Genomic DNA, 27631 nt, shown 5'->3' with positions numbered 1-27631 from the left:
TTGGGAACTGCCTGTGAGATTTTGGTGCAGAGGTATAAAAAATCAGACCCAATGATGTTATCAGTAGCCAAGGATGGTTTCCCAGTGTGCAGTTTCTAGCTCCCATTGAAAGCCAAATTTAAAAAATTACGAAACTGTGGAAAGAAAAGAGAAATAAGTGCTTGTAAAAATAATTAACAGAATTTGCAAGAGACTGCTGTGTTATTTTTTCTTGCCCTGTCATCCCAACATACCTGTCTAGAATTGCTTTATTCATTAATGAGACTTCCCCAGCCTTTTACTCTTCTACTTTTGTGGCTTCAGTTCCTCAACACTGTTGCTCTGCAACTGGAAACCTCAGTGAGCCCTAAAGAAGCTGTTTCTCAGCCTCACTGGAGGAATGAGCTATTGGGTACAAATGTGGTGTTCTGTATCTTCATATGTGTGCAAATGGCTCTTTCCATTACAGGAATATGCAGAATTATTTTTAGAAGCCCTTTTCAAAGTGTGTGGTTTTTTGTTTTTTAAATTAACATGTGTAAATCAATACTTCATATTCAAATTAAAGTCTGCTCAAAAGAGAGAGGTAAATATTAAGGGTTGCTTCAAAATACTCTGAGGTTTCTGTTAATAGACGTTGCCTCACAGTGCTTTGGACAGACTGCACTATATAGCCTGCATGATGATCCATGACTCCAGATGTTTTCCCATTGTGTTACATATTCCAGCTTCTCTCTTTAAAAGAGATAGTTACATTATTTAAAACTATACAGCTCAAATTTATATCATACAGTTCTTTGCCAGATACCCAAGTTGGATGAGACGGTACTTGTGGGGATTCTTGTTTTTTGAAAATCTGTCTGGGGGGTTTAGACTTCTTGTTTATGTGCTGAATGCTGTTTTTACCCAGATGAAGTACAATGGAAAGACTTTCCTATTGGGAAACTCCCAGGTCAGACAGATGATCCTGATAGTCTCATGTTGGATAATTATTCCATGATGTCGCTGCTTGATCAGCCAGTGAGAGATGAGTGGAAGTCTCCCACTACAAAGTGAGTAATGGTGTGGGCAGGACTTTGTTCTTGAACCATGAAGTATGCATTTATCTCTCTGCCTTGTACTACAGTGTAAAAATTTCATGATTCTTGTTCACTTCTGTAATAGTTTGACCAAAATATCTACTAGCTGTTCTTTTTTCATTCATTTGTCAAGTGATCTGTGTACTTGGAAGGTATAAGTAAGGTAAGTATAGTAAAAGTATGGTAATATACTTTGGAAAGTATATTACTTTACAGTGCTGGTGCAATAGGATAATACTCTGCTCTTTGGACTGTACTGATAACTTTCACTGTTGTCTGATGCTGTTAGTAGGATAAAATGTGCTGATCACTAAGAGTTACTAACCTTGGAAGTGCAGAAGTTTTAAAAGCAACGCTACTGAGAGTTGGTGCAGAATCTGCGTGATAAAACACTGTGCTGAAATCCTTTAATTGTAAGGCTACGGTTCTTCCCATTAAAGCATTAAGGCCTAGAAGCCAGGAGACACTTCTAACAGTATTAGCTCTCCCATATTCTCTCTGCCTGACCTCGGACAAGTCATTTAGCCTCACCCAGTGTTAGTTATCCCAGCCTAGTTAATCCCCTGTGGGAAAGGACTCATTCTAAAACACAGTCATTTGCTGAAGGACTTCAAAGTGCATTATTGGGAAATCCTGGAGATGAGGATGGAAGGTAGCCACAGATTACTTTCATTACACCAGAGGAAGAAATTGGCTATATGTAATTTGGGTGGTGAATGTGCTTAAGAGTTTGGCATCAGTGAATGCAAATGTGTTTCTCTCCTATACAGTTGAGGCAGATACTATAGAACGCTTCCTGAGTAAGGTCATTGTCATTGTAGCCACAGTCATTCATCCTGTGGTTAATCCAAAATGAATGAGATCATTTTTTTTCCTCACTGTCTTCCCTCTTCCTGTTTGCTTGTGTTGCATTAGTGTGCTTGCACCCTTGATGGACCCAATCATAAGTCGTATTGCTACCTAGCATTGCTGGGACAACTCAGAAGTATCATAGTAAGCTACTTTACAAAGCTGTAACAGTCATCCTTCCAAGCTGAAGGAACATACCCAGGATTCGTCTGTCTGCATGTTTTCTTAATCTTTTCATGTCATCAAGGCTAATTGAGAGCTGCTGTTTGTAATTGTAGCTGTTATACAAGCTGTTCCTGTTCTTTTCTACAAATGAGCCTTTTACACTATCTGAAAAATAAATGCAGTGGCATCAGAGGCAATCAGAAAGGTGGTTTCTCTAGTATCCTTTGAGAAATCCAACTCATAATGGTATCATTTTTACTCCTGCTCTTTCTAAAAGAAGCTATTGCTTGGATTATGCTCTGTCCCTTTTTGAGATACTGCTGCTTAGCTACTTGGAAGGTTACTAGCATAGTCTCAGCAGGCTTGCTTCAGTAGAAATTGAAAACTCAATTTCTATTAAGTTAGGGCTCAGATCCTCAGTCACAGTGTGTTGATATCACCCAGTGACTTTTTCAGAGCTTTACCTAGTGATTTAAGTTGCAAATCTGAACTCACTAAAGAGATACATGTTGTTAAGGAAATGATGGTAGCATTTTTAGAAGGCTTTAGTTGGATATTCTCCGTTACCAGATGAAATTTGTCCATTTAAGCCATCCCTCTGAAGACTTGTTAGTAAGGTCATTATTTCACTCTTTGAAATCAAAGGATCTCAATTGTTGTTAGCTGTCAAATCAGTTTTGTCACATGCACTGTAGTGGATGGACTTGCCTGTATTTGCCACCAAGGAACACTTCAGAATATGAATAAAATGTAGTTTCTTTCTCAAACACTTGACAGAGTAACTTTTTAATTGGGGATTCTCTCCCTGTAGTAGATAGGCCCAGTCTAATGGTTTCCAAAACAAAGTGTGAATAACAGTGAAAGTAATGCAGACTGGGGTGTTGCAGTGGGAACAGCCCTTGCACATATTCATATTTGCACATACTCAATTGTTTTCAGATTTGTCTCCAATTCTGAAGAGCAAGATTTCCATTCTGTCTCTTCTATCATGTTGGAATGAAGCAATTCTTGGAATTTGGAGATCTGCTTTCAGTCTGTAAAGTCCCAGCACTCTCACCATAGTCACAAATGATAGACTTCTTGATTTTGGAGACTTTAAACGTAAAGCTGCTCAACTTAATGTTTAGGTAGGTGAATCACTGCTAAGAATAAAGAGCTGCAGCAGAATTCTAATTAGCTACAGTAATCAGTACCATTCAGCATCTAGCCAGCAGTCTCTGACAAGAGACAGGTTGGGGGGTTCTTAATTCATTCTTCATTGGCTCAGTGGATTTTGTTATGCACAATAGATGGAAATGTACTTAGGGAAAGTATAAAGAAATGCATATGGAGTAGTGTGATTCACTGTTTGGCTTGCTTATGACCTGCTACCCAATGCCAGCTGAAGCATCTACCCTTTCTGACTTCTGTGTTGTAGGTGTCAGGTATTATGTAATCCCAGAATATTTCTTGGGGTGGTGACTGTATGCTGTTTCTAGAGTAATAGGAATTAAAAATCATCTAACGATTTCAGGTTCTGCTCTGAAAACAAAGGAATTGCTCTAAGTACAAACTATACCAGGCCACTGATTTAGATGTTAAAGGAGCTAGGACTTGGCTGTATGAAAGTCTGCTTTGAGAAAATCCACAGCATGCATTACTGAAAGAATTCCTTTGTTAATAAAAATTCACTAAAATTACTAGTGTATGTTTTTGTTATATTGCTTAGAAGGTCAGCAAAATCCTCGCAAACGTCAGAAGAAGTAGAAGTGAGTACTATTACTGAAGTGTGGTTAGTTACACTTACAGTTTTTACTCTGAGTGTAGAAGCATCTGCATTAAAAAAAAAAAAAAAGAAATTTTCAAATTATAAGTCTCCTCGCATGCATCTCTGTTCCATTCCAAGTAATGTTACAGAGTTCAAAATCCATCCTTGCTAAATTCCTGCTAGCTTATAGGCTAAACTTAATAGCAGGAGAGATAGTGCAAAAAAAACCCAAGCAGAGGAGAAGAGCTTGTGTTTTCTGGATTCCTGAGAAATGTGTTTTGGAGAGAGAAGAGCAGGCAGAACAGATTGCTATGATGCTGTACCATTTTGGCAGCTTCTTATTATCTGGGGCCCACCAATACTTTGTTATCATGGCTGTATTTATTCCATACATCATATGGTAACAACAGTGGTTTGGTATGTCTAGTAATCACCTGTGTCTCTTTCTTTTAGCTTCAATCCTCTACTTCTGTGTGGTTGGAAACAAGATCTGTTTTTTCCTTCTGTCGGTCTATCTGCCTCAGCTGTTTTGCCTCCATTTCATTTCCCTCCCATATCCAGTGGTCTTACTGCTGCAACTGGCAGCATCCCTCGTGGTTATAGAGAGCAAGTAGCTGTTTGTTTTGCTGAATATAAGTGCCAGCTGTAGCAATACACTCCTGTACTCTCGCAGGGGAAGAGGAGGAATTGAAACTTAACACAATAGCACTGTCTTCCCATATCCCAAATTCCTCAAAAGTTTGTGCCATCAGGACACTGCTAGCTGTCCCTGCAGCTGGAAAAACATGTGGCAAATGTTTTACTTGCTTTCTCATCAGCAAGGTAATACCCAGGTTCTCACTACTTTTATTTTGTTTTTGGCAGCCTTCAGTTAATCCCCACTAAATGTGTCTTCCTTCCTACTGCTGTTACTTACAAGTCTCGTTTCCTAACCCTTTGTAAGGAAGGGTCAGCTGTGGGTGCCGGCAGCTGACCTAGAGATGTTTTACAGATAGTGTTTCCAAAGTCTTGGTTATATTGCAGAAAGAAAGAGTCCTCAGTTCCGAGTCTCATCAAGTTCCTGATAACCGGAAAGCCAGAAACATGGACCAAGCAGTTACCAGATGCAGCTGATCTTGCTGCAGCTTGAGTTCCTTTTCTTCTTTTCTCCTTATCAGGCTTCAATATTTTGTAGCTGCTTTTGTGACACTCAGTTGTTGTTAAGTGAGTCATGTCAGTTCATGTGTTTGCAGTTTTACAGCACTGGCAAGCAAGTAATGAGTGTTATGATTAAATGATGACTTGTTAAATCTCCTGGTCTGTCTCTGGTTTAAGCTGATGAAATATCACCTCTAATGACTTCAGAACAAATATGATTTAGTTTTTTGGAAAACACTGTTCTGTTGTTTTGGGTGCATCTGTTTAGCCATCTGCTTTTGAACACAGTTGGAGACAGGCAACTGGATTAGACATTTGATCTCACCTTAATACAGGTGTTTTTACATTCTGAAATTGATGTGCAGTTAAATCCATAACCTTAACAGCATGAGGCAGTCTGTGGAAGATCCCATTGGTTACATTTATATTCCATTCTTGCTGTACCTTACTTTCAGAAATACACATTGCTTATATATAAAAGCAATGTATATTTCTGAATGTGTATATATATGTACATATATATATATATAAAAGACCTCCTTCTTGTCTACCAACTTGTCAGGAGTATTTCCTCCCTCTCCAGGCTGGAAAAAGCTTTGGGAGGTCAGATTTGTACTTGGTCATAAAATCCTACAAAATACAGGGAGGTTAAAAAAAAATATGTAGCTGTTGCTTTAGTTTTAAAAACACTGAGAAAAAGATTTGTACTGTTAATTAGATAGTTAAATGGATTCTCATACTTACAGATAGTGAAATGGTTCATTTTTAAGTGTTCTCTGAAATGCACTTTTCAGTGGTTTTTTTTTTCCCCACAAATGGAGAACTATTGCTTATCTATGCTTTGGAGAATGTTTTCCTAGGCTTCACTTTCTAAGATTTGTATATGATTCTGTTGCTTGCAACAAATCAGAAATAAAGGATCCTTTTTGTCTGGGGAGATGAAAGGAAGCATAGCGAATCATAAAAGACAGACATGGCAGTGGAGAAATGCTAGATCAACTTGTATAGACATAGAAGAAGAGCAAATCATGTTGCTACAGGAGAGAAGAAATGCTGCCTGTCAACCAGCTGAATATTTCCAAGAGGTTCTTGGGCTCAAGACTTAGCTGAAGTATTTGAATTTCCAAGAATTTCTATTCTGTGCTATTGTTGTGTAATTATAAAGGAAAATTTTGCAGAGGCAGGAGCCTTAAAGTACTATGGGTTATCTTGTGAAGGGGTGGACTCTATCCCGTAGTACTTCACTACACCATGGCCTCTACCTTGGCCATTAAGCAAAACAGAATTGTTTGCGAAGGAACACAGCTCATCTGCTCCTGGAAGAGACAAATTTAATCTGCATTATAGATTCTTGTTCACGTGTGTGTCAAAACACTCATCTTGGGATCTATAAATGAAAGGGCCTCTCTCTCTTCTTTTTACTTTTTTCCTCCTCCTGCTCTATTCATTGTTTATGTAATAATCAGTAATTTGGTGTTTGTAATTGTATTAAAAAAGCAGTAGATGACATTAGGGAATGTACGTGTAGGTACGTTGATTGTTCATAGTGCTAGGGTTAGGAGGAAGCTGCCATTCCATTTTATAATACAAAGCAGTAGAGATAGCCTTGGAGATAACAAGATCTGTTCTGCAATACCTGTCCTGTGGACAAGGTTGGAATTTATGTGGTGGTGCTTTGCAGGGAAGCTGTTACTGATGTTGCTATGGAACTAGCCATCAGTGAAACCAATTACACAAGCTGATGTTGTATTTAGAAACCTTGTTTTAAAAAGAAAAAGAAAAAAAAAACCCAAGCCACCAATAAATATCTTGGAGTTAAGAGTGAAGATGTTGTTCACCCTTTTACCTCAGTGTTCTATTCTCCTTGTGTCCTGCAGAAATAAAAGAGGAGGAGGAAAAGTGACATAGGATGCAACTGTTTCTGAAGAAATAACTGAAGAGCTGATTTCTGCTGCAGTGCCTTGTGATTGTGTTACACTAATTACTAATTACTGCATTGCAGTCCTGCACAACATGTGTTGTCTATTCTGTGTAGCATAAAATTAACGCATACTTCCTGAACTCTTATTGCAGAGAAACTCAAAGAAACCTGCAAAGCAGATGCATAAGCGATCTTGCTCACCCAAAAGTTCAGCTGCTTCTCAGGTGGAGGCTGATAACAGCTAAGGCAAGCATAGCAGAGGTATCCTGGAAAAGCAATATCCTGGAAATCTATCATAGCAAAAGCTACATTTACAAATTTCTACCCACTCTAGGCTGTTCTTATATTGTCATGAAAATAGTTTTCTGTGCTATATTTGTGATCAATTATTTGTGTCAGCTTTAGAGATACACAAAAATACTGGAGTGCATTAAGGTACCAGTGGTGTCCTGACTGTAGGAGTATACAAGACACTACCAATTCAAAACAGTTTTTCTAGCCTAAAGCATAGGACAGGAAAAAAAGGAGTCAAAACTCACTGGGAAATACAGAAGGTGGATTAATTTGAAAGTGTTGTTAACTCCTTTTGATATTGGAGAAGAAGCAAACTTCCCTGTGTGAAAGGAAGGTGTTCTGATGGTTTGCAGGCATGTTTTCTCATACTGAATTTGGCATGAGCAGAAAAAAGGAGAGATGACAAGCCAGCTCTCATGACAAACTGTTCTGTCACCTTGTTGCCAGAGCTGAGAGGATAGAGAGGATGAGGACTAAGTGAAGCACTGGAGTAGCTGCAATAGTGTCTGAAAGACCTAGAACTTGTGCTGATTTCAAGAGAAGTGTGGTTGCACTAGCAGAACAGGCAGCAGACTCTCGCATACTTTCAAATACTGGAAATAAAAAAGAGACATCCTTCTCTGGGGTAGAGAATCTCATTGATGCTGTGTAGACATAGCATAGCAGTATGGGTGATTTTGAGACTAGAAAATTTTTGTTTGAGTTGATGAATAAAAAGATTGATTCTATTCTATCACTTCTGGTGATGGGTATCCCACCTCAGGTCTGTCTGCCCTGAATTGTCATGTAATGGTAAGAAGGTTTTATTTTTAATATTCAACTCTGCCTGTCCGTAAACTAGCACACAAGTTGAGATTAGGCTCAAAACATGCTCCACATCTGCTTTTCATTTGAGCCCACAGCAATATTTTGCATATGCAGCTCTTTGCAAGTACAGACTTTGTAATCGGGTATTCCTGTGATGCACTGCAATAACTAAGTCATGTGATACCAGAACAGAGCTGTTTGGCCTTTCCTTGAGAGGAGGTAATAAGTGTCAAGTGTATATTTCTTTCTTTGGAGAAGGCTTCACTTGTCCATGAAGGGTGAAGGAGATTCCCATATTTATTAGGAAATGACAGAAGGAACAAGTTGTAATCTGCTTGGGGGAGTTGATAAGGGAGCAGATGGAAGCTGGAGGTACCTTCAAGGTAAAATGAAAAATAACTCTAGAGCTGACTTGTCTGTTGCAAAGGGAATTGAGATGACCAGTTTATCTACTCTTCACTAGTCCAGGGTATTTTATAACTGTGTTCACAGTTGAATTTGGTTGGTGTGACATACTTTGTTTACTGCTTATGGTAGTTTATTCAGCTGGCTGGTATCTTTTTCGTTTGGGGTTTTTCCATAGAGGAGAATCAGAAGAACGAACAATTGAATACACTGTAAGATTGAGTGCACGGTATGTGTTAGGAGCAATGCCTTTGCCTGTGCCTGCTTGAATGGTAAGTTTTTGGAAAGGCAGCTCTCAGCTGTTGTTCATGTGTACTGCCTCCAGAATTGCATCTGTGCACGTACAAGAAAGTGTGCTGGGAAAACTGTTGTTTAATTTCTTCCTGCTCTAATTGAAGAGCATTGAGTTAGATCGCAGTGACCAGCAATATTTGTCACTGCAGCCTGGTGCCATCAAGAGCTTTTTCTAGCCTTGATTTTTGTAGTAGCACTATTGTTGTAAATTTGTGAACAATTACTTGGTATTCCAGTAAATTGCACTGCTATCTTGTTCTATGTACTAGCATGGTATCTGCAGTCTTGTTTTAGTGCCCAGAACTGAGTTTACTGTCCTAATTTTAAGCGTAGTGTAGAATTTCAGAGGAAAGTTGTATTCATGTCAACAGGCTAGTGATCATTCCTTTTCCCCTTGAAAGGAGATTGTTGAAATTGTCTTCAGCTAAATGCCACTTCTTCACATTATTACTGTGGTTAAGTTAGAAGCAGTATCTTAAATGTTAGTGCATGTGGTGTTTTGTTTGTTTTCTTTACTCTTTCTTTACTTTTCTTTACCCAGGCAATTGGGTGATGCAAATAAGCGTGAATAAATGCTCTGTGAATGGACACAGTTTAAACTAGTCATAGGCATGAGTTGGCTCTCATTTTTTTTTAATCGTTAGTGATCACTAAGGCTACTTATTGTGGACAACTTCACAGAAAACACTGTAGAAAGTAGGAAAGAAACACTACCTGAATTTGTTCATTAAAAGAATTTTTTTTTAACAAAAGATAAAAATAATACAGTAGCATTGGAACTATCCACAGACCTGGCTAGCATAGTAGATTTGTTTTCTAGAACGCACTCTCAGTACAGAAGTAGTGTTAGTGTTAACTACCTAGAAAGGCCTGTGAAGAATTTGAGTTATCACAAGCAGAGTCTTTTAAGAGCAGGAGAGAGCATGCAAAGGTGACACTTCCTTTAAGAAGTGTAGCAATGTACTATTGAAATAGTTTTAGTAATAACTTAAAAACTATCTGAGAAGAAGCCTCTATATTTGACCATTTTTGTTCAAAGAGAAAAGTAATTTGAGGTGTTTGTAGGAACTGTAGGACTATCCTGTGGAATATAATTAGTGCTTGTTTTCAGGAGTAGTATATTTGAGGGCATAAATTAAGGACAAAGTACCTGGGTTTAGGAAATAGCAACTTTGTAATACATATATTTTATATTTCTAATGAGTTTTGTGCTGTCTTCTGAAGCACATGATTCTGGCTACTCTGAGAGCAAACACAGGAGAGGTGAGTTTGTTGGTTTGATTTTATTGTGCAACTTCTATTCACTTACTTGTATTTGGAGCTTTAGAGCCTACAAAAATAACAGATGTGTCTTTTTTAAAAGGATGGTCATTTCTTTACTGGCTTTAGAATTGAAGTTCATTCCACCTGTGAATCTAAGACTGACTAGAAAAAAACGTTTTTAAATGTCTTTCATTGTCATTAAATGGTAGAGTTCGCTTGGATTTATCCCCTTGATTTAACAGGTGTTATGCTGCCCTTTCCCTGGTCAGTGACAGCTCTTTCCAGACCTGCCAGTAAAGCATTCCAGCAAGTGGGTCAAAAGTAGCAAATACTGTCTCTCATACTTGAAGATCACCTCCAGCAACTGTGTAAATCAAACTGATGGACCAGCTAATTTCCTTCCCTTATCAGTAGCACTAGAGTCCTTTGAAGGAAGAAGCCTGGACTGTATTCTGAAATATGATTTAGTCATGGTGAGAATCAATTTTATATAGATTGCAGATTAAAACGCTGCAAGCCAGGTGTGGAGGTTTTAGTACTTCATTTTTCAGACTCTTAAGTAAGCCAGCAGATGTTACTTTCTCTTCTGTCCCAGATGATTGTTTTCCATGTGGCCAGAGACGCAGAGAGCAACAATTAGAAGACCTTCCTCTATACTCAACCAAGGAGGTGGATTTATCTTTCTCTCCGTACAGTGCTTTCTGATCTGCTTCCAGTTGGCTGTGGTTTGAACTAATGGCAAGTGTAACATGTCATGTAGCTCATAGCTTACTAGAAAATACCCACATAAGGAATAAAAAAGAAAGTACTACGTCAAAAATAACAACTGTTTCTCTATCCCTTTGTGTGGGTGAAAGGGGCAGAGAGTTTCTGCTATTGAGAGCACAATCTGGCAGGAGGCCAAGGAAAAAAGCTTGGAAAGAAGCATAAGGGAGAACTGCTGCTAAGACAAATGAAAAGGAGCAGAACCTGATTTGTTCTCATGACTAGGTCTGGAAACAATCTACTTCACCAGTGCTGTTACAGGAATAATTTGTTCATTATTCTTATTCCCCTTGTGTAGCAGCTTCTCATTTTGCCAAAGGCTATGTGGCATCTGGAGTTGCCTGACTTGCCCAGAAGCAGAGGGGAGCAGAACAGAGTTTTTTGTCTACTTCCCATGTATTCTTCTGTTTGGAAACCTTGTTCTTTGTCTTGCAGCAAATGGATTTCTGCTTCCCTTCAAAAGGGGTTTGTTTGGATTCTTCCAGAAGGGGTGTTTGCTCTTTACTACTTTAGTTCTGCCTTACAACTTCTCTGCCTACAGAGACCTGTTCTGCCAAGTTCGGCATAGGGGTGAGAATAGTACAGAAATATAGAATGAGAGAATGAAAATTTGATGCTTTCCATTGGAAATACCTGAAAGATGCTTAGGAAAAGCATCTGCAACATAGGTAGACACATCCCTTTTGGAAAGAGATGGCCATTTTACTTTTCCCTCTGGATTAACTGGCCTACAACCAATCAAGGTAATGAACTGCGGACAGGGCTTCCTGCAGCACAGGAAAAAGGACTTGGACAAGTCATGTAACAGAATTGCAACCTCTTGTTGCAGACCTAATTCACCAGGTATGCAGATGGGAAAGGAATGTCTTAGTAATCTTAAGCATGTGTTTCATCTGTGATGTTTGTCTAACATCTGCTAAATTCTGCCCACCTTGTTTGAGGTACATAAGCATGTTCTAGGAAAAATACTTACATAAGCATGTACTAGGAAAAATAGGTTTCAGCTGACAAGCTCCCTTCCCTTTTAAAGATGAACCAATCTTTAGAGACAATCAAGAGCCTTTCTCAACTCCTGTTTTACACATTTTCTATTTCTATTGTTGTTGTTTTCTGGAAGTTCAAGAAATTGGAGAATGTGCTTTACCTGAGCTTAAAGACTAAATTAACAGCCTAGCTATCCACAGGTTTTATCCCTTGAGATTGTTGGATAAGCTCTTGTTTTGTTCTTTTCCTGCTCATGTTTCTCTGCCCACCGTTTGTCACACAACTTGGTCCCTTGTGGAACCTTTTGCACAGTTTCTTTGGCTTACCATCAGATATTCTCAAAGACAAGCATGCTGTACATAAGACAAAATAGCCTGAATCTCAGAGAAGCAAAATAGTTCCAAAAGAGCTGAATCTAACCCAGACCAGTGAATTTTGAGGCTATAGTCCATTATCATATATTTAGCTGTCTGTGCAGATACACAATTGGAAAAAAAAATAGCGACAAGCATGTAGTTGTAAAAGAAAGTAGCTCTGATTATTCAAAGAGCACTTTCTCCCTTGAATCCCAAGTAATAAAATGCTGTCACCATGTTTGACAATAGTCTAGTTTCATCCCTCTTGAAAAGCACTTAATTTGCTGTGATGAGCTTGCTCTTGACAACCTTCCTGTAGTACATGATGTGGAGAATGATGTCAGTGTCTGTCTCCAGAGTGTCTGTCCTGGGGGTGACTGCGGGTCTGTTACGGCACAAGTGATGGGGTGTGCACGTGGCTGGGGAGGAAAGATGACCACGTTAGCGAGCTGAATTCTGGGTAGTTTTCATCAGCCAGCGGAAAAATGTCTGATTGTTACATTGAATGAGGTGACTGTAAGCTTTCTGTGTTGGCTTTGTCTGCAAGGCTCCTAGCAATGTTTCATTTGAAAAGAGAGTGACTGGGAGGTATTTGGACCTTAGGAGGAGAAAGTATCTGTCTCTGAGGAGCTCTGAGCAGCAGCCTCTGCTATACTGCCAGCTATTCCTATATCATCTGGAACAAACATTGAGCTTTTTAGTGTATAGCTTCAAGTTGCTGTAAGTCAAGCTTCCCACATATGCCTTAATCTTGTTTATGGAAATGATTTTGTTTGCTCAGAGGTCTTGCTTTCATTTTAACACAGGATAGAAGTTCCTGTGATGCTTGGATGCTTTGGAAAAGCTTGCAGTTCCCTGGTCCCCAAAGGTTGTGTTCTTCAGTATATCTTCTAGTGTGTGATGTGCTGTGTTGTCAAAATTCATGCTTCAGCAGCTATTCAAAGCTTCAAAGGCTGCTGTCATCCTCAGACAGGTATCTCGTGTGTGTGTACAAGCATATGCATCTTTTGTTTGCTCCCAGTGTCTGTTTCTCCTTAAAACAGGGGCAAATTTGGGGGTTGGCAGTGGCAGCTTGGAGAGTTTTCTGAGGGTGGACTTGTGGACATGCAGTTGCTTCAAGGGTTTCACCAAAAGGTTGCACTGACATTTCAGAAATGGGATTCATCATCTAATGGTCATGGGTAATGACTGGATTTCATTGTCCTAAGGATGGCATATGTGAGCAGGTAAGTGGCACAGCAATATGTGCTGAACCATGAAGGTAGTGAGTGAGTGGGCAGAAGAGGTGTGGGTGAGTGGGCAGAGAAATGCATTCTTGTTCTGGAGGAGCCTCGATTGTAGCTGGGACTCCATGAGCTGTCCTTTGGCATAAGGAATAGAGAACATTAGGGAAAAAAAATGAAAGACAACCAGATTTTCCCTTTATCTTCGGAAACGTCAGATACCAGGTTTCAAGTGGATCTTTTAATTTGTTAAATTTAGGTCTCCCACCTTCCCCATTCTCTTAAACTGAATACAAGTGATAAAACATACCCTTAGCTGATGACCTGCTTACAACATTGTAGTGATTTAAGTTCCTTCATATATTAAAGCTTTGAATAAGGAATCATTTACTCATGTTCTCCAACTGTTTTTGGAGCAGTGTGTTCAGCAGTGTTTTATGTCTTTGAACACTACATAAAAACTTAACATTCCCATGTGTGCTACGTTACTCATGTTAATGTATTGTTTGAGAGGAATCTTCCAGGACTCTACCCTAAGTAAGTAACTTCGGCAGTGGAAGGGAGTTTTACGCCTGTTTGAGAGTGAGCCACTTTCTATATTTAGAAATGAGTTAGCATGCTGTGAATGTCACTAAACAATAACTTCCTTTAAACTCTATCTAAAACAGTCTAGTTTCTGTGACTTCTTCGTAAGAGCCATTGGAATGGCTGGTTTCTATGTGCCAGATGCCGCATGCTCTATGATCCAGGCATGAGCATTCTGCTACAGAGGCAGTCCTGGCAATTCAAAGCTTAAAGGTTTTTTCCCTTAATGACAAGGTCACTTTCCCCATTACAGAGGTGATATAATGTGTGCAAAGAGAGGGGAAGATTCCTCAGATTACCCAGGAGTGCTGCTGCAATCAAGCAGATGTGTGCCTGTACATACTGTGCAATGCTTATAACTTACGATAGTCAAATTTCAGGTCAGTGTTAGCATTGCAGTATTAGCACTTTGCCTGATTAGTTTGTATTCCTAGGTGCAAAAGACAGTTTAGATGAAAACTTGAGTGGTTTCTTCTGAAGTCATGTCTCCCTAGCAAATATTCATAGCTACTAATCTTTCCTTTGGTATGTGCTTACGTTTGGTACCTCAGCACTGTTCTCCCCCTTGAATGAATTGATGAACATTCTGGCAGCTAAATGTCCAAAGCTAAAAGAGAGAAGTGGTATTTTGTTTTGGAAATAAAAAAGCCTGTTACAACTTCTGTAATGAAATTTAAAGTACTATCAAAACGACTTCGGCGATGCAAGCTTCTAAATTGGTTTGATGCTTATATGGCTTATTTTTCTTCTTCTCACAGCTCTGCAGAATTGAATATTCCTGTGACAGGAGGATTGTTATGGACCCAGAATGACTTCCATAAAATAAAAAGTGGCCTTCAACTTTTTTAAGACAGCAGACTGCCCTCCAGCTTTCAGTATTGCACAAGATAAGTGGCATGGAAGAATTAGTCATAATGATAGGGAAATAGCCACTCCAGGACTTTTTTTTTTTTTTTTTTTTTTTTTTTAATGAAGATTTACTAATTTTGAGCATGTAAAATTCAACTTCTTCATAAAGTAAAATTTAAGTTACATGAGTAATCATCACTGTCTGCCTAGCCACTCTCATGAACTTTTAATTCTAGCTGATGTTTTTGAAATACGGTTAGTATACTTCAGAATCCTTTAGTATTTTTTTTCCACAGTTAATAAACACCCTTGACTGAAGGTAAACCTGTTTTTCCTTTCTCACTCATGTATGCTGAAAACTATACTCTGGTCCTCATTGGACTGACTATAGGGAGGCTAAGGTAGTCATGTATGAGTTTGGATTATTTTGCCAGGGTAGGATTGTGCCATAATTTTCATCTAGCTAGGCTTTAACATGAAGCTTCAGGGATCAAGCCTACCTATAGCACAGCTGAGTAATCAATTTCTGATGCAGTTTAGTGCATAAACATCTTTGGGTTTTTTTTGTGGGGGGGGGGGGAAATATTTTCAAGTGATACTCTTGAAGCCACTTCTGTCTTTTTTTAACTAAAATTTTCTGCTTGCTGTTGTTCTTATACATGCTTTTTCTGAGGTCAATAAATGGTATTATGGCCTTTGCCAGGAGCTAGTGTAACTATTGCGGAAATGGGCTGAGTACCTAGTTGAAAAGTTGATGAGAAAAAGGACTTACAGCTAGCAGCTACTAAACGGAGTTTTCTTTAGCTGTATTAAAGATATTTGGAACTGGTAAAAAATGGGGAACTTAAGTATATATTTATTTCAAGACTTCTCAGTAAGAATTTATTGGAGTATATCTGTTAGAATCTGTCTCTGAGTCAGGCTAGTGGTAATTTGCAGTATTTGAAAACAAGGCAGGAACAACCTTTGAAAATGTCAATGCAGCATTGTGAAATGAGATCTTTTTCATTCTTTAGAGCTACTGCTGCCATTATGTGCTAATATTTTTAGAAAGAGAGCTAGAAAAACAGCAATGTTAGCAGTACAGTGGGTGGGATTAAATTGTAAGTTTAAAACAAAAACCTCATGGAAGGCTTAGGCTGGCTCTCAAGTAAAGGCTTGGCTAAATATCCATAATGTCATTTTTGTATTTATTTTGTAATTTTTGTCATCTTGTCCTACTGTGGTTAATGACTGTTCAGTGGACAGCCAAAAATTGTTTAAAATGGAAAGCGCATTGCACATTCCTTCTGTAGAACACTGCTTGTTTCTACACCATGCAGAGGGAAGTAAACTTCACTTCCTGTTAGAATACATCTTTTTATGTAAGCCCATCCTGGTTTTTAATTAGTATTTTTACAACTTTCTCCTTTTACTGAGTAGTTCCTCAAGCCTAGTTAGCAAATTTTCTGTGAGGACGTTTGTTCTTAGTGCTCAACTGTTAATACAATTTCTTTGTGAGCTGTAGTCATTGCCCTTTGCATCTGCCATCACAACATCAAGGGAATCATGGAACACAGATCCTGGTCTTCAGTCAAACTGCAGAGCTAATTTAATAGCAATTCAAATAAAATAGATAAATCCACTGCTGTGAAGAATTTGTAGGAAAGCACATGATGCCAGATGTTTTTTTTTTTTAAAAAAAAAAATCATGACTGAGGAAGTCTTGTCATGAATTTTAAACAAAATGTTACTGGAGTGGGAAAAAAAAAAAGCAGGCATGAAACCAAGGGACAAAGGAAGGCAGGAGTGACTGCGGAAAAGAAACATGAATGTTTTAAGTTTTAGAAAGCTACTGGAATTCAAAAAACTGAAGAGGTGGCTTTTAGTAAAACAACAGTACTGTAAAACTTAGGTGAACTATTCACGTAATTCTCTGTTCAGAATTATGAACCTTAGTGTCTAACCTCATTTAATCACAGATGGAACAATTTTGTAGCTATTTTCCCAAATATCTGGAAAATGATGACATTAGTATAAATAATAAAGATATGATCTTAGAACACAAAGCTAGCCGATTCAGATGACATTAAAAAAAAAGTGAGTAAGTAAACAAACCCTGTATTTGTTATTTCTGAAGTTTGTCAATGCAAACCTAAGTTTCTAAAGGAACGTGTGACACTGGCAAATACCGCACTATTTCTAGCTTCTTTTTCCTTTAATTAAATATTTACTTGAAATGTGTTCTCAACATCCTAATTTCTTTCTTTACTGGATGCATAGTCTGGATGAAATGCAGTTTTGATGTAGTCCTAAAATACTTGATTTTTCCATTGCATTGAGCAGGACTTCTGAAGACTCTTTTCTCCCTGTAAACTAATTTACTCAGGTTCCTGTTAAAATCTGGAAAAAGAAAAAAAGAAAAAAAAAAAAAAACTCCTATAGAATGGATATGAGATGGAAGCTGCAAGTCTGGAAGACTGCTAGGATAAACCATGCAAGTAGGAACCACTGGACTGGCTGTGACCCCTCTATCTTTTGCCACCTTTTGAAATTTCTTTTCAATATAAGTGGATGGTGGAACTTTAAGATACTTTGTTCTGGTCTATGCAAATCTTTATTTTGTTCTCTGAATCCCAAAGACAGCTACTCACCAAATGAAAAGTACTTCAACACTACTTAATAAAGGTTACAGTTTTGGAGAAGAAACAGGAAGATGATCCTGCAAAATTTAATTGGTACTTGTTTTCAGGCTTATATTCAAGGACATAAATTAACTAGAAAGTGTCTGAGATTTTGAAAATACAACTGTGTAATACATACATTTTATTGTTTCTGAGGGGTTCTGTGCTCTTTCAGAGCATCTGGTTCTGGCTACCCTGAAAGCAAACATGGGTGTGGTGAGATGTTCAAGGAGGTCTAGATAAAAACTGTCATTTAACTTTCATTAGCTCTACTTTTCTTTTTCTCCAAATAACTCAAAGCAGTTTGAGTCAAAGTAGTGGTAATAAATGAAATTGTATCCCCTCTCTCATAGTAAGGGAAATAATTAAAATTTTAAATAGCCCAAGAAAAATCCCCTATGAGAGAAACTGGCAAAGAATATTCTAACAACAGAGTAGCACCTAAATAGTATAGCAATATTTTTCCTCTGTTTTTTAAAGTAAAACAGAGCCTCTTAGTTTTGTCCTGTTCCTTCACAGATCTAAGTACAAATGAAAAAGCCAAGCATTATGTATGATTTCAGGATCTCAGTATTTTTCAATAAATTAGCTAAAAATATTGAGAAATTATTTGGGTAGACTGTAACAGTTGTTTTGAACACAACAGCCTTTTTTTTTTTTTTTTTTTAATTGTCTCTTGCAGAGGCTTACAAAATAAAAAGCCAGAAACATAATCCAATGGCTCTCAGTTTTATTAAGTTAGCAAGTTTATATATAAAGTATAACACGTTCCAAATATATTAAATAATCGTGCAAACCTGTTAACAAAGAACAGTGTGGGGGGGGGGGGAAGGGGGGGAGGAAGCAGTTAATAGCCTGTGTTTTCTTCTGGAGTCCTCTCAATTCTTCTAATACATTTACAAGCTTTAAACATCACAGACCAAAATCATAGATATTATATAATGGTTCTTCAAAGCTTAACCAGAAACTGGGGTGAGAATAATTTAAGTGACAGTTCAATTACATTTTTCCAGTTGAATATTGTGGGAGACACTCTCACAGTTAATAGGGCTCTGTCCCACACACTGTGGTGTATAAGAAGAATATTCAAGCTGAACACTCAACATGGTAGTGATAGTCATAGAGCTAATGGTTGAAATAACGTAAGTACACAGTACTGACGCTTCAGATAAACTTTTTGCCGGTCAAGATAAGATAATATTTCAACTTTGTGGAACAAAATCTCACTGAAATGATACAGGTCCTTTGTCTTTTGAGTGGAATTTTTAAACGTAAGACTGTAATAAAATATGACCATTAATTTTCCTGTGTGTGATGTGGTATATCCCACAGGTACACATGCATGCCACCAGCCAAGTATTTCTGTAATTGAATTATTTGGACCGATTCTTTGAGTTCTGAACTCCTTTAGGTTTATCATTAAGAATGCCAAAATGCAGTCTGAGGCACACTGGCATTAAAACTGTGGGCATGGACCCAACTCAATAGACATTCTGGTGTGTGTTTTGGGTGGTGGGTTTTTGGCATTTTTTTGTTTTGTTTTGGGGGGTTTTTTGTTGGTTTTTTTTTTTTTTTTTTTTTTTTTTGGAATACAATTTTTGTGTTTGTTCTAAGCAACTGCATGCACACTTTCTAATTTTAAGAGTTTAAATTTAGAACACTTTTACAAAAAGCTAAACAGACATCCATGCTAATGAATGAATGAATTACATGCAGCATCAATTAGAGCATTGCACACTTACTACAGTGATTTACAAACACCAAATACTGGTTTAACATCCATTTTCACTCATTTTGTCATTGAGACTTACATTAGATTTGGGTCAACCAAAAAACCCAAAGAGATTTATAAAAATTTTACAACAATTAAACAATAATGTTTAAATCTACAAATGAATAAAGCAAACTACTGTAGCTCAATTAAGACAATAACAGGACTAACAGTAGTCAAAAAAAATCTATATATACAATCTAATATATTACTAACATGTAATACTTACAAAAAAAAAAAGTAATTTAGGCTGACATCCCAGAAAACACTTGATTTCGAATCATAACAAATAAATATAAGATTATGCAGTTTTAAGTGATAAAGTATGTGAAAGTAATACAACTAAAAGATCAGTAAACCAGAACTTCCAGAGAAAGCGCTCTGGCCCCACTAAAGTTTACTGCTCAAGTTCTGTTGATTGCAGTAGGCCAGGATTTTAACACCCCCCCCCCTTTTTTTTTTTTTTTTTTTTGTATTTTCATTATGATTTTGTTAACTTTAATAGATTTTATTAAAATATAGCTTCTAGAACTGTCCTCTTACAGTTTTAAAACATATTTAAATATCATGCTCTCAAAAAGAGCATTTATACAGTCTTATATTTACAATATAGACAGTTATGTGTTTCTGAAGATCAGCTCTTCTATGTAAGAAGAAATCTAAGCTTATGTGCTGAAGATTAATGACTGTGTTAGTGTTTTGAATTGACTGGTAAACATATCTTAAAACAGATGCGGATGGCAGAATTACCATTTAAACTAGCAGATCAGGAGTGACTATGTAACATACAAGTTTCATTTTACTTTGAAGGAGAACTAGACAAGCACACAATTTGCAAACTCTTTCCAGACAACTACATTGCCCCCATTGCCCATTCTGTAATTCTATGGAGGCTGGCAGCTCCTACATTTTTAGGAAAAGACAATTTGCCTTCAAAGTGCCCTAGATAAATGGTATGCTGGATTTGTATTGGTATAACATTTCCATCTTTTGGAAGAGACTTACTCTATCAGCAAGACAAAATGTAGTGAAAACTAAAATGACAAGTCATACAAAAATTATCTCCATAAACCAGCCAAAACTTCATACAGTAAACTTCTGCTCAGGCTTCAAAATTAAAGTGCATCGAAAACATCTACCAAACCCCTCTTAAAACAGCTCATCTTTATAACTGGAGAAAAAGGGAACAAACATTTTTCTACATATAAATATTTAATTCCATGCAAAAATGGAAAGTGTGAGTACCCAATAAACTTCATTTTAAACCTAAATAAATTATAAATTAATCTGTTACGACTAAGGCAGAGTCTACAGCAATTATATTGTTATATTTTAAACACATGCAGATGAGTTGTTAACACCAACATTTTTACATAAAGTTCTAGTGCAAGAATGTATCTGCTTAATAAATAGACTAAAGATAACTTTATGTGATGCTTTGAGGTGTACACACACAGTATCTGTGCACATTATAAACTGGTTTTGAAAAGTTGTTCTTGTTTGTCTATAAACTATAAGTGCCCATTTTAAATAAAAAGATCCATAATTACCCATGGGCTACTTCCTCGTGACACACAGTGTCACAAACATTTTGGTGAAAATGTAATACTGAAGTAAATCTAGATATGTTTTTTTTTTTTTATACAGTTTTTATACAACCAAGAAAAAGAGATACAATTTGTATCAACAAACAAAAGGTCATTTCTGGTTATTTGAGGCATTGCTCTCAGCTGCTTACACCATGCAAGAGAAGAGAATAAAACTACTTGGAAATTAAAATTATAAAATGTTGATTAGTAAGAAATGTTTTGAAGACTGGTCAAGAGTTAAATCTGTTTTTCTGAAATTATAGATGTGTCTGAAGATTTATTTTTTTCACCAATAACAGCTCAACTAATTAAAAAGCTCAGTTATTTTTAAACACCAAGTATGAAGACAGAAGCTAATTCAATTTAAATACATAATGACCATGCCAATATAAGAACTTGGAGAGGTTTCTGCACTAATACTTATTTATATTTATCATGTGTGAAATGATGCAGTTATCAAATACCAGTGCATTAACTATAGGTGCACCTGTAATTACTTTTATTATCTGACATGAACACATTTTTGCACATGATAAATAGTCCACAAGATATTTTGAATTAAGCCGACCATTGTTACAGTAACACAAGCGGAAGAGATGATGTAATTTTGTTCCTCAGACAAACATAAACAGAAAGCAGCATGCAAGCCATTATCAAAATACCAGAAACAACCCTGACTGCAGCCTCACGTTCTGTGTGTTTCACAGTAAGAAACATTTAGGCAGTGTCACACCTTCTCATGAAGAAACAAAAGGCCATAAACTAGGCCTTCTCAACTTTCATGAAAAAAACTACAGTAGAAGTCAACAAGTCCTAGCTCGAGACATATCGAGTTAGTAATGGTTTAAAATGTTGAAATATACAGCGGATTCAAAAAAGGGCGTCCAGTCAGTGCAGCTTAAAATAAATAAATAAAAGGAAAAAAGGAAAAAACAATAAACGCCTCTTTTGGAGACATTTAGCTACAAAGGTTCCCACCCTGAGCAAGATAACCAGTTGCGCAAACAATGCCACACACAATTTTCTTCTCACCTGTTGAAAAAGAGCTCTGAACGCTTCCACAAGGCAAATGCACACCTTTGCGTGGATCTCAAGTCTACAAACCAGGAAGCGTTGCCACAAGCTCAAACTGCGGCATCTTCTCAAGAACCAGCCCTTCCCCCTCCACCCCCCCATCTCAAATTGAGCTGTACAGCAATCTTTAATATTAGTTTCACTCAAATGCCATTGCTGCTCCCAGAAGAAGGTCTGCAGTTACTGCTGAACATCCATGTTAACATCTGTTTCCCTCTGCTTGAGGCTGAGTAATCCAATTTACATGAAAATTAGCAGTTTTTAACCTGTAGCATTTCTATTCCTCCAGAATGGTAGTTGTTTACAGTACAGGTGACAGCCAATTCTGAAGAGAGACACTACAGATAAATTCCTTTTATTTTATTGAATGGACCTCGCTCCTCCACTCACCCTAATATTTTGGTCCTGATTTGGTAACAAATTTGGCTTCTGCTGTATTGAGCCAAAGTATTGGATGTCCCAGGAGATACTCAGACTCTTGGTGAACAATTTTAAAATTTAAGAAATACCAACAATACTGACATGTAAAAGCTGAAAAAGAATAAATCAGTTTTGCTTTTACAAATTGTATATTTTAATTTTTGCCAAGAGTATTCTTTCTTAAATATCTGACATGCCAATAGGCACTGTCAAGTGACAAAGCTGATATCCTAAAGGTGATCTGGGAGTGCATAGAGCATACTTTGAAAGGCCAATTAGGTATTTATAATCAAATTGAAAGTATACACTAGTACATGCAATATAATTGGTAACATAATTTTGTATTAACAGCTTTGAGACACTGAACGTGACATTCTAGTTCTTTAACGATATATCCATGCAGGAAGGTATGCATTTCCTGTAAAATACTATTAAAAATCCCTATATTTAAAATCTTAAAATTTACAATGCAATCAGCTCTTATACAGTGCCTAGGCACATTTATTTATTTATGACTGCTACTGTGTACAGAATTGTATACTAGACTGTTAAAAAATATATATTTACAATAAACTTGCCCACTTCCATCATGTAAGCTTTCCTCCAGTTGCTGTTTGCTGTATAGTCTCATCAGTTTAAAAGAGGCTGCAATGATTTAACGCCCTGTTCTTAATTTGGCAACAATCATAGCTGCCAGCTGTTGTGCATCTGTCATGTGGGGATTCTTTTCCATCACAGAAAGGACAATGCTCGGAGGGAAAATATTGCAGAGATTTTTATATGTTTGATACTGATGTTCTGGGATGATATGTGGTTCCCGTGGCTCACCACATACCCCAATCCAGGGATTCCGCCAGAGTTGCTCCATCTTCTCAGGCATGCTTCTCACCATTACAGGCTCATAACATGGCTGCATGAGGTTGTTACTTAATGGATATGAGTGATAAGCATAAGAGTCTGATGCACATGGTAACGGATCCCAACTAGCATGTTGTTCTCGACAGAGAGGTGGTCTTCTCTGCCTTGTTGGATTACTTTCATAGAGCCGTGAGTCAGAAATACTGTCCATTCTTGTCATGACCAAGGCACGGCTTGGTTGTGCAGTTGGATGAACATTTTGAGGCACAGGGTAGTCTCCTGGACAACTGGACCGCGCTCCAACAACTGGATGCTGGGCATGTAGGCCTAAGTGGGAAACTGACTGTTTGCGGAGGGATTGCTTAGGCTCTTCAGCTCCATAACTCTGAACTCTGTTTAAGGCTTCATGGTAACCATGGGAAAAAGGCTGAAGACGATTTTGTGATGAAAGTCTGTGGATCTTCACATTGTCTTCTGGACTGGCATCTGCTACACCCAGATACAAGTCATTGTAAGAGGAATAAGAATCATTACTTGTATGGCTTAAGCGATTTTCAGGACAGGGACTTGAGTTTCTAGAATACATCCCCTGGTCTGTATCAGCCCCGTAATAATCTGTGTTACGCATACTACTTATGCTCAAATTGGAAAAATCACTGAGTAAGGAATAATAGCCATGGTCCCCTAACGATTCATATTTGGGGTACTGGTCAGTATAGCTAATTGAGGTACCATGGCTATTGGTGACTAGTATAGGAGGATATTGCACACTGGACATGTGTTCCAGTGAGGATTTCTGATGTGTGAACTGTGAGGAACCTGGCACTGGGCTGCTTGCAGAACGAGTATTTAATGCACCAGCTGCATGGCTTTTTGGTGGAGGGAGTGTTGGTACGCTTAATGCAGAAACCAGAGATGGGACAGAGCTGGCCTCCGACTTCCGGGCTACTGTTAACTTTTCATCAGGCTCCACAGCTACCGATCTAATGCTTGGATCTGACTGACGTTTTGGGGTAACGCGTTTCACTTCAGAATTGATCTCTCCTTTGGAGCTGGATGGCCCTGTGCCACATTTGGCCAAGGCTCCCTCACTCATAGTTTTCACAGCAGATAATTTGGCACTTATTCGAAGCTCATCCGCTACTGACCTTTGAGGTTGGTTTGCCCGTTCTGGGTGGTAGTATTTACATTTGTGCCCATAGGTGCACTTTTTACCTGTAAGGAAAGTGTCTTCAGGTTAAATAGAACAAAATCTAATCAACATCAATAGCTGGCATCTTTGTATCTTTCACTGTTTCTCAACAGTAATGTTTGTATCTGTCACTGTAAGGAGAAATTACACATACAGACAATCACTAACTGCTACCTGTATGCAGGTATATCACTGCAACAAGGGCAAAATACGTCACTTTTTTCCCTACTGCTCATGATTTGAAGTACCAACAACATCCTCAAGGTAGTATAAAACCAAACATCCTCAACAAAAATTGTATAGTTATGAATCTCTCCCCTTGAACAAACCAGAATAGCACTCAACTCTGATATCCACACGACGTTTGGTAATATTTTAAAATATCTAGTTATCTTCAATTTTCTCCTATATTGTTTTTATCAATATAGCTATACTAGGTATAAAAATGGAAATAGTGTTTGGATTACAAGAAAAATGGCATATTTTGCTTTTTAAGTAATGCTAAGATGTTAATTGTTTACTTGACCTCCCTTTCAATACAGCAAATCAGACTCACGCGCTTACCATAAGGACATGGTTGTTTTTTATGTTCAGGAATAACTGGCCTTTTCCTTAAGAAATTTTCAAGGCTCGGACCATGGCGACCTAGAGGATCATCAGGAGGCATAAATCTAAGAGGAAAGAAATGTAAATTTCAGTTTTAACTGAAGATTCTGAATCAGCAAATTCCCTTACTTTTTTTGGGGGGGGGGGGAACATACTTGTCATTCACAAAAGAATACATGAGCAGCCGTTCCTCTATGAACTTCTTCCATTCTGGTTTTTCATTTTGAAGATCCCGATAGTTGTCATTCGATACAATGATGCCATCTGAGTCAAAAGCAAGTTTTACTATGAATCGATCATCATAGCAAACAACTCTTCTTCCCTGAACTCTTCGAGATGGGGTAAAAACAAGAATTTTTTCTTTCTCCAATTTACGTAAGATTTCTTGATCTGTAAAATAAGTTTAGTTGATTAGCTCCTCAAAAGTTTTAAAAGAAATGCAGCCCTTGGAATATGAAACTTCCTCTTTTCTGACAAAGTGTTGTGTAATTTTGCTCACAGAAAGTCCTTATTATCACAAAAGTACCTAAATGTAAAGTGTCATTAAGTATTTCTGAGGTTTCAAAGCAACTGGCAAATATTCAATATTTAGCCTTCATAACCACTCCTACTCCTCTATACACAGGTACATACTTTTTTGTACTCTTTCTGAACATGTCAAGAACTCAGTTGTTACCATATTACAAAAGCCTTCTTGATAGCCCAGAGGAAAACATAAGTATTTTCTATGTGTCAAAACCAATGCTGTCTCTTCAGTGCTGAAGATAACCCTACTACATTAATCCCTGGCCTGATATTACTTATTTTATACTAGCCTAGTAAGAAAGAATCAGTTCTTATATTCTTAAATCTCTTCGCTAATGGGAAAATTAAAAATAATGTCTCTCCAGAGTGTTGAACTGATCCACTAACATTACAAAAAAGCAGTGTTACTTTCAGATGCAGCTACCTAATGTGCGCTCCTTACTAGTGAAGTTGTCCTGTGTTTTCAAACAGTTGAGTGCTGTGCAACCTCACAGCCACAGCCCAGTATGTAGTGCCAGGCATGCATGGCCACAGCCCAGCATGCTTGTATCTTGATGCAATACAGTTTTTTGCCAAGATGCAATAAATAAATAAATAAATAAATAATCTTGATCTGCTACCTGTAATTGGTGCATCAGGTCGAGACTGCTCTTTTCTCCATGCAGGGACAAACACAGTTATATCTTTATGTCCTTTTTCCAGAAACCAATCAACAGCTAATTGAATTCCCCGGCAAGAAAATCCTTCTTTATTCCCATGACTGAAAAACATGCAGAAGCGTTATTAATAGCACTGACAAAAAGTTACTTTGTTTTTTTTTTTTTGTTTGTTTGTTTGTTTTCTTTTTTTATATCGTTTTTATGGTCTAAGAATATAAAGGCAGCACATTTTGCAAAGACAGGTAAGCATTTTTATTAGACCAGCTTACATAATTGGAAAGAGACAATTGTCCAGAGCTATTAAAACTATCAGATTAAAACAACACTGTTACTCAAACACTGGAAATAGTGAAATTTTGCTATCCTAAAAATGTGGGGAAAAAATCAATTTAAGTACCCTAATGCAACAGGTTTACCCATTTTCTCATTTTATTAGCTGATCTAATGAAAGATACCACCATATCACCTTCCCAGACAAACTGGGCTTACCTTAAGTAACAACATGAAAAGTTAGCAATAACAAAAATAAATGAATTAAGAGTGCTGACTGCCACAACAGTGGTTTAAACAACAACTTTAAAAATACAAGTTTCTCTAACACCAGATATGGGTTTGGTTTGGTTTTTTTAGAGAAGGACTTTATATTTTTAAGGAAAATAAATAAACTTCTCAAAGTTGTACAATCCAAAAGGAAAAAAAAAATAAATTTTGTTTTCTGAAACATTTTGATGTCTCTACAATAGCACGCAATTCAGATAAAGGGGTTTAAAGCTGCTCTATAATAGCACTCCAGCTTAGAAAACGGTGTAAGAAGTTTTTGTAAAGAAAAAAAAAAAAAAAAAAGACAGATTTACTGGAAACTATTTAGAAACTTAGTTATGCAATTCAGTGAACCTGATGGGTGCATCCTTCTTGCTTTACCAAACACAGAGTGAACTGAAGAATCAGGTTTTAAAACCTCTCAGGAATCAGTTCAGCTATATCTGAACAACATATGAGCACATAAATAAAAGATAATTAATTATAATACACATAATACTACTCTACATAGCCACACAGATCTTCGTATTACTGCAGGATTTCGTATTTAGATTCAAGCCAACATTTTCCTTGTATGAAAAACAAAACAGCATTCTGGTTCTTTTCAACTAGTATTGTAACCACTTTAGGAAAAAAAAAAAAACGTTCTGAATCTGACCTTTTAACTAGCAAAACTCCTATTTATTGGACTCTAGTTTCTATAGCAAAGTGAACTACTTCCAAAATTACATCTGGAGAGAGTAGAATAATAAGCCAAAGTTATGCTCCTTGAGGCATACTTTCCAAAATGTATTTATTAAAATTTTTTTCTTCCTCAGCACAACTGTAATTTTTCCACAATCATGGTAGGTCATAAGCTGCACAGTTAGTTTGGCACCATTCATTTTTTCTGCAGAAACCTCTACATGAATTTGTAAAGAAAATAAATGGATGTCTTCCAATCATTCCATCCATTTCAAATGGTGCTCACTTAGTCACCAGCAATGATGTGCCATCCAGCAGGATCCTCACCTGTGAGGGGGGCTGAGTGGT

At 37.4% G+C, this 27631-nt stretch overlaps 2 protein-coding genes across 10 annotated transcripts in view; one reads left to right on the top strand and one right to left on the bottom strand.

Annotated features, from left to right (window-relative positions):
* LAS1L (LAS1 like ribosome biogenesis factor) overlaps positions 1-15218 on the top strand; it is a 37960-nt gene extending 22742 nt beyond the window's left edge. For 3 of the 4 annotated variants that reach the window (XM_062584826.1, XM_062584828.1, XM_062584830.1), the window contains exons 12-13: positions 890-1031; positions 14612-15218. In XM_062584826.1, the coding sequence (XP_062440810.1) occupies positions 890-1031; positions 14612-14702 (233 nt within the window). In that variant the 3' untranslated portion in view covers positions 14703-15218. Of the gene's footprint in view, positions 1-889; positions 1032-3011; positions 3696-14611 lie in introns of those variants that run through there. The other variant, XM_062584827.1, reaches the window with a different exon arrangement.
* A 6702-nt stretch (positions 15219-21920) lies between these two features.
* Positions 21921-27631, bottom strand: part of ZC3H12B (zinc finger CCCH-type containing 12B) — a 70400-nt gene continuing 64689 nt past the window's right edge. For 3 of the 6 annotated variants that reach the window (XM_062584501.1, XM_062584502.1, XM_062584503.1), the window contains 4 exons: positions 26021-26160; positions 25031-25265; positions 24834-24940; positions 21921-24292 (listed from right to left, as the gene is read on the bottom strand). In XM_062584501.1, the coding sequence (XP_062440485.1) occupies positions 22875-24292; positions 24834-24940; positions 25031-25265; positions 26021-26160 (1900 nt within the window). In that variant the 3' untranslated portion in view covers positions 21921-22874. The remainder of the gene's footprint in view (positions 24293-24833; positions 24941-25030; positions 25266-26020; positions 26161-27631) is intronic. The other 3 variants (XM_062584505.1, XM_062584507.1, XM_062584504.1) reach the window with 3 other exon arrangements.

Source organism: Rhea pennata, chromosome 11 (assembly GCF_028389875.1).
Source record: "Rhea pennata isolate bPtePen1 chromosome 11, bPtePen1.pri, whole genome shotgun sequence".
In the NCBI taxonomy this organism is placed as follows: domain Eukaryota; kingdom Metazoa; phylum Chordata; class Aves; order Rheiformes; family Rheidae; genus Rhea; species Rhea pennata.
The sequence above is the reverse complement of the archived record's forward strand: the minus strand, read 5'-3'. Positions and strand labels throughout refer to the sequence as shown.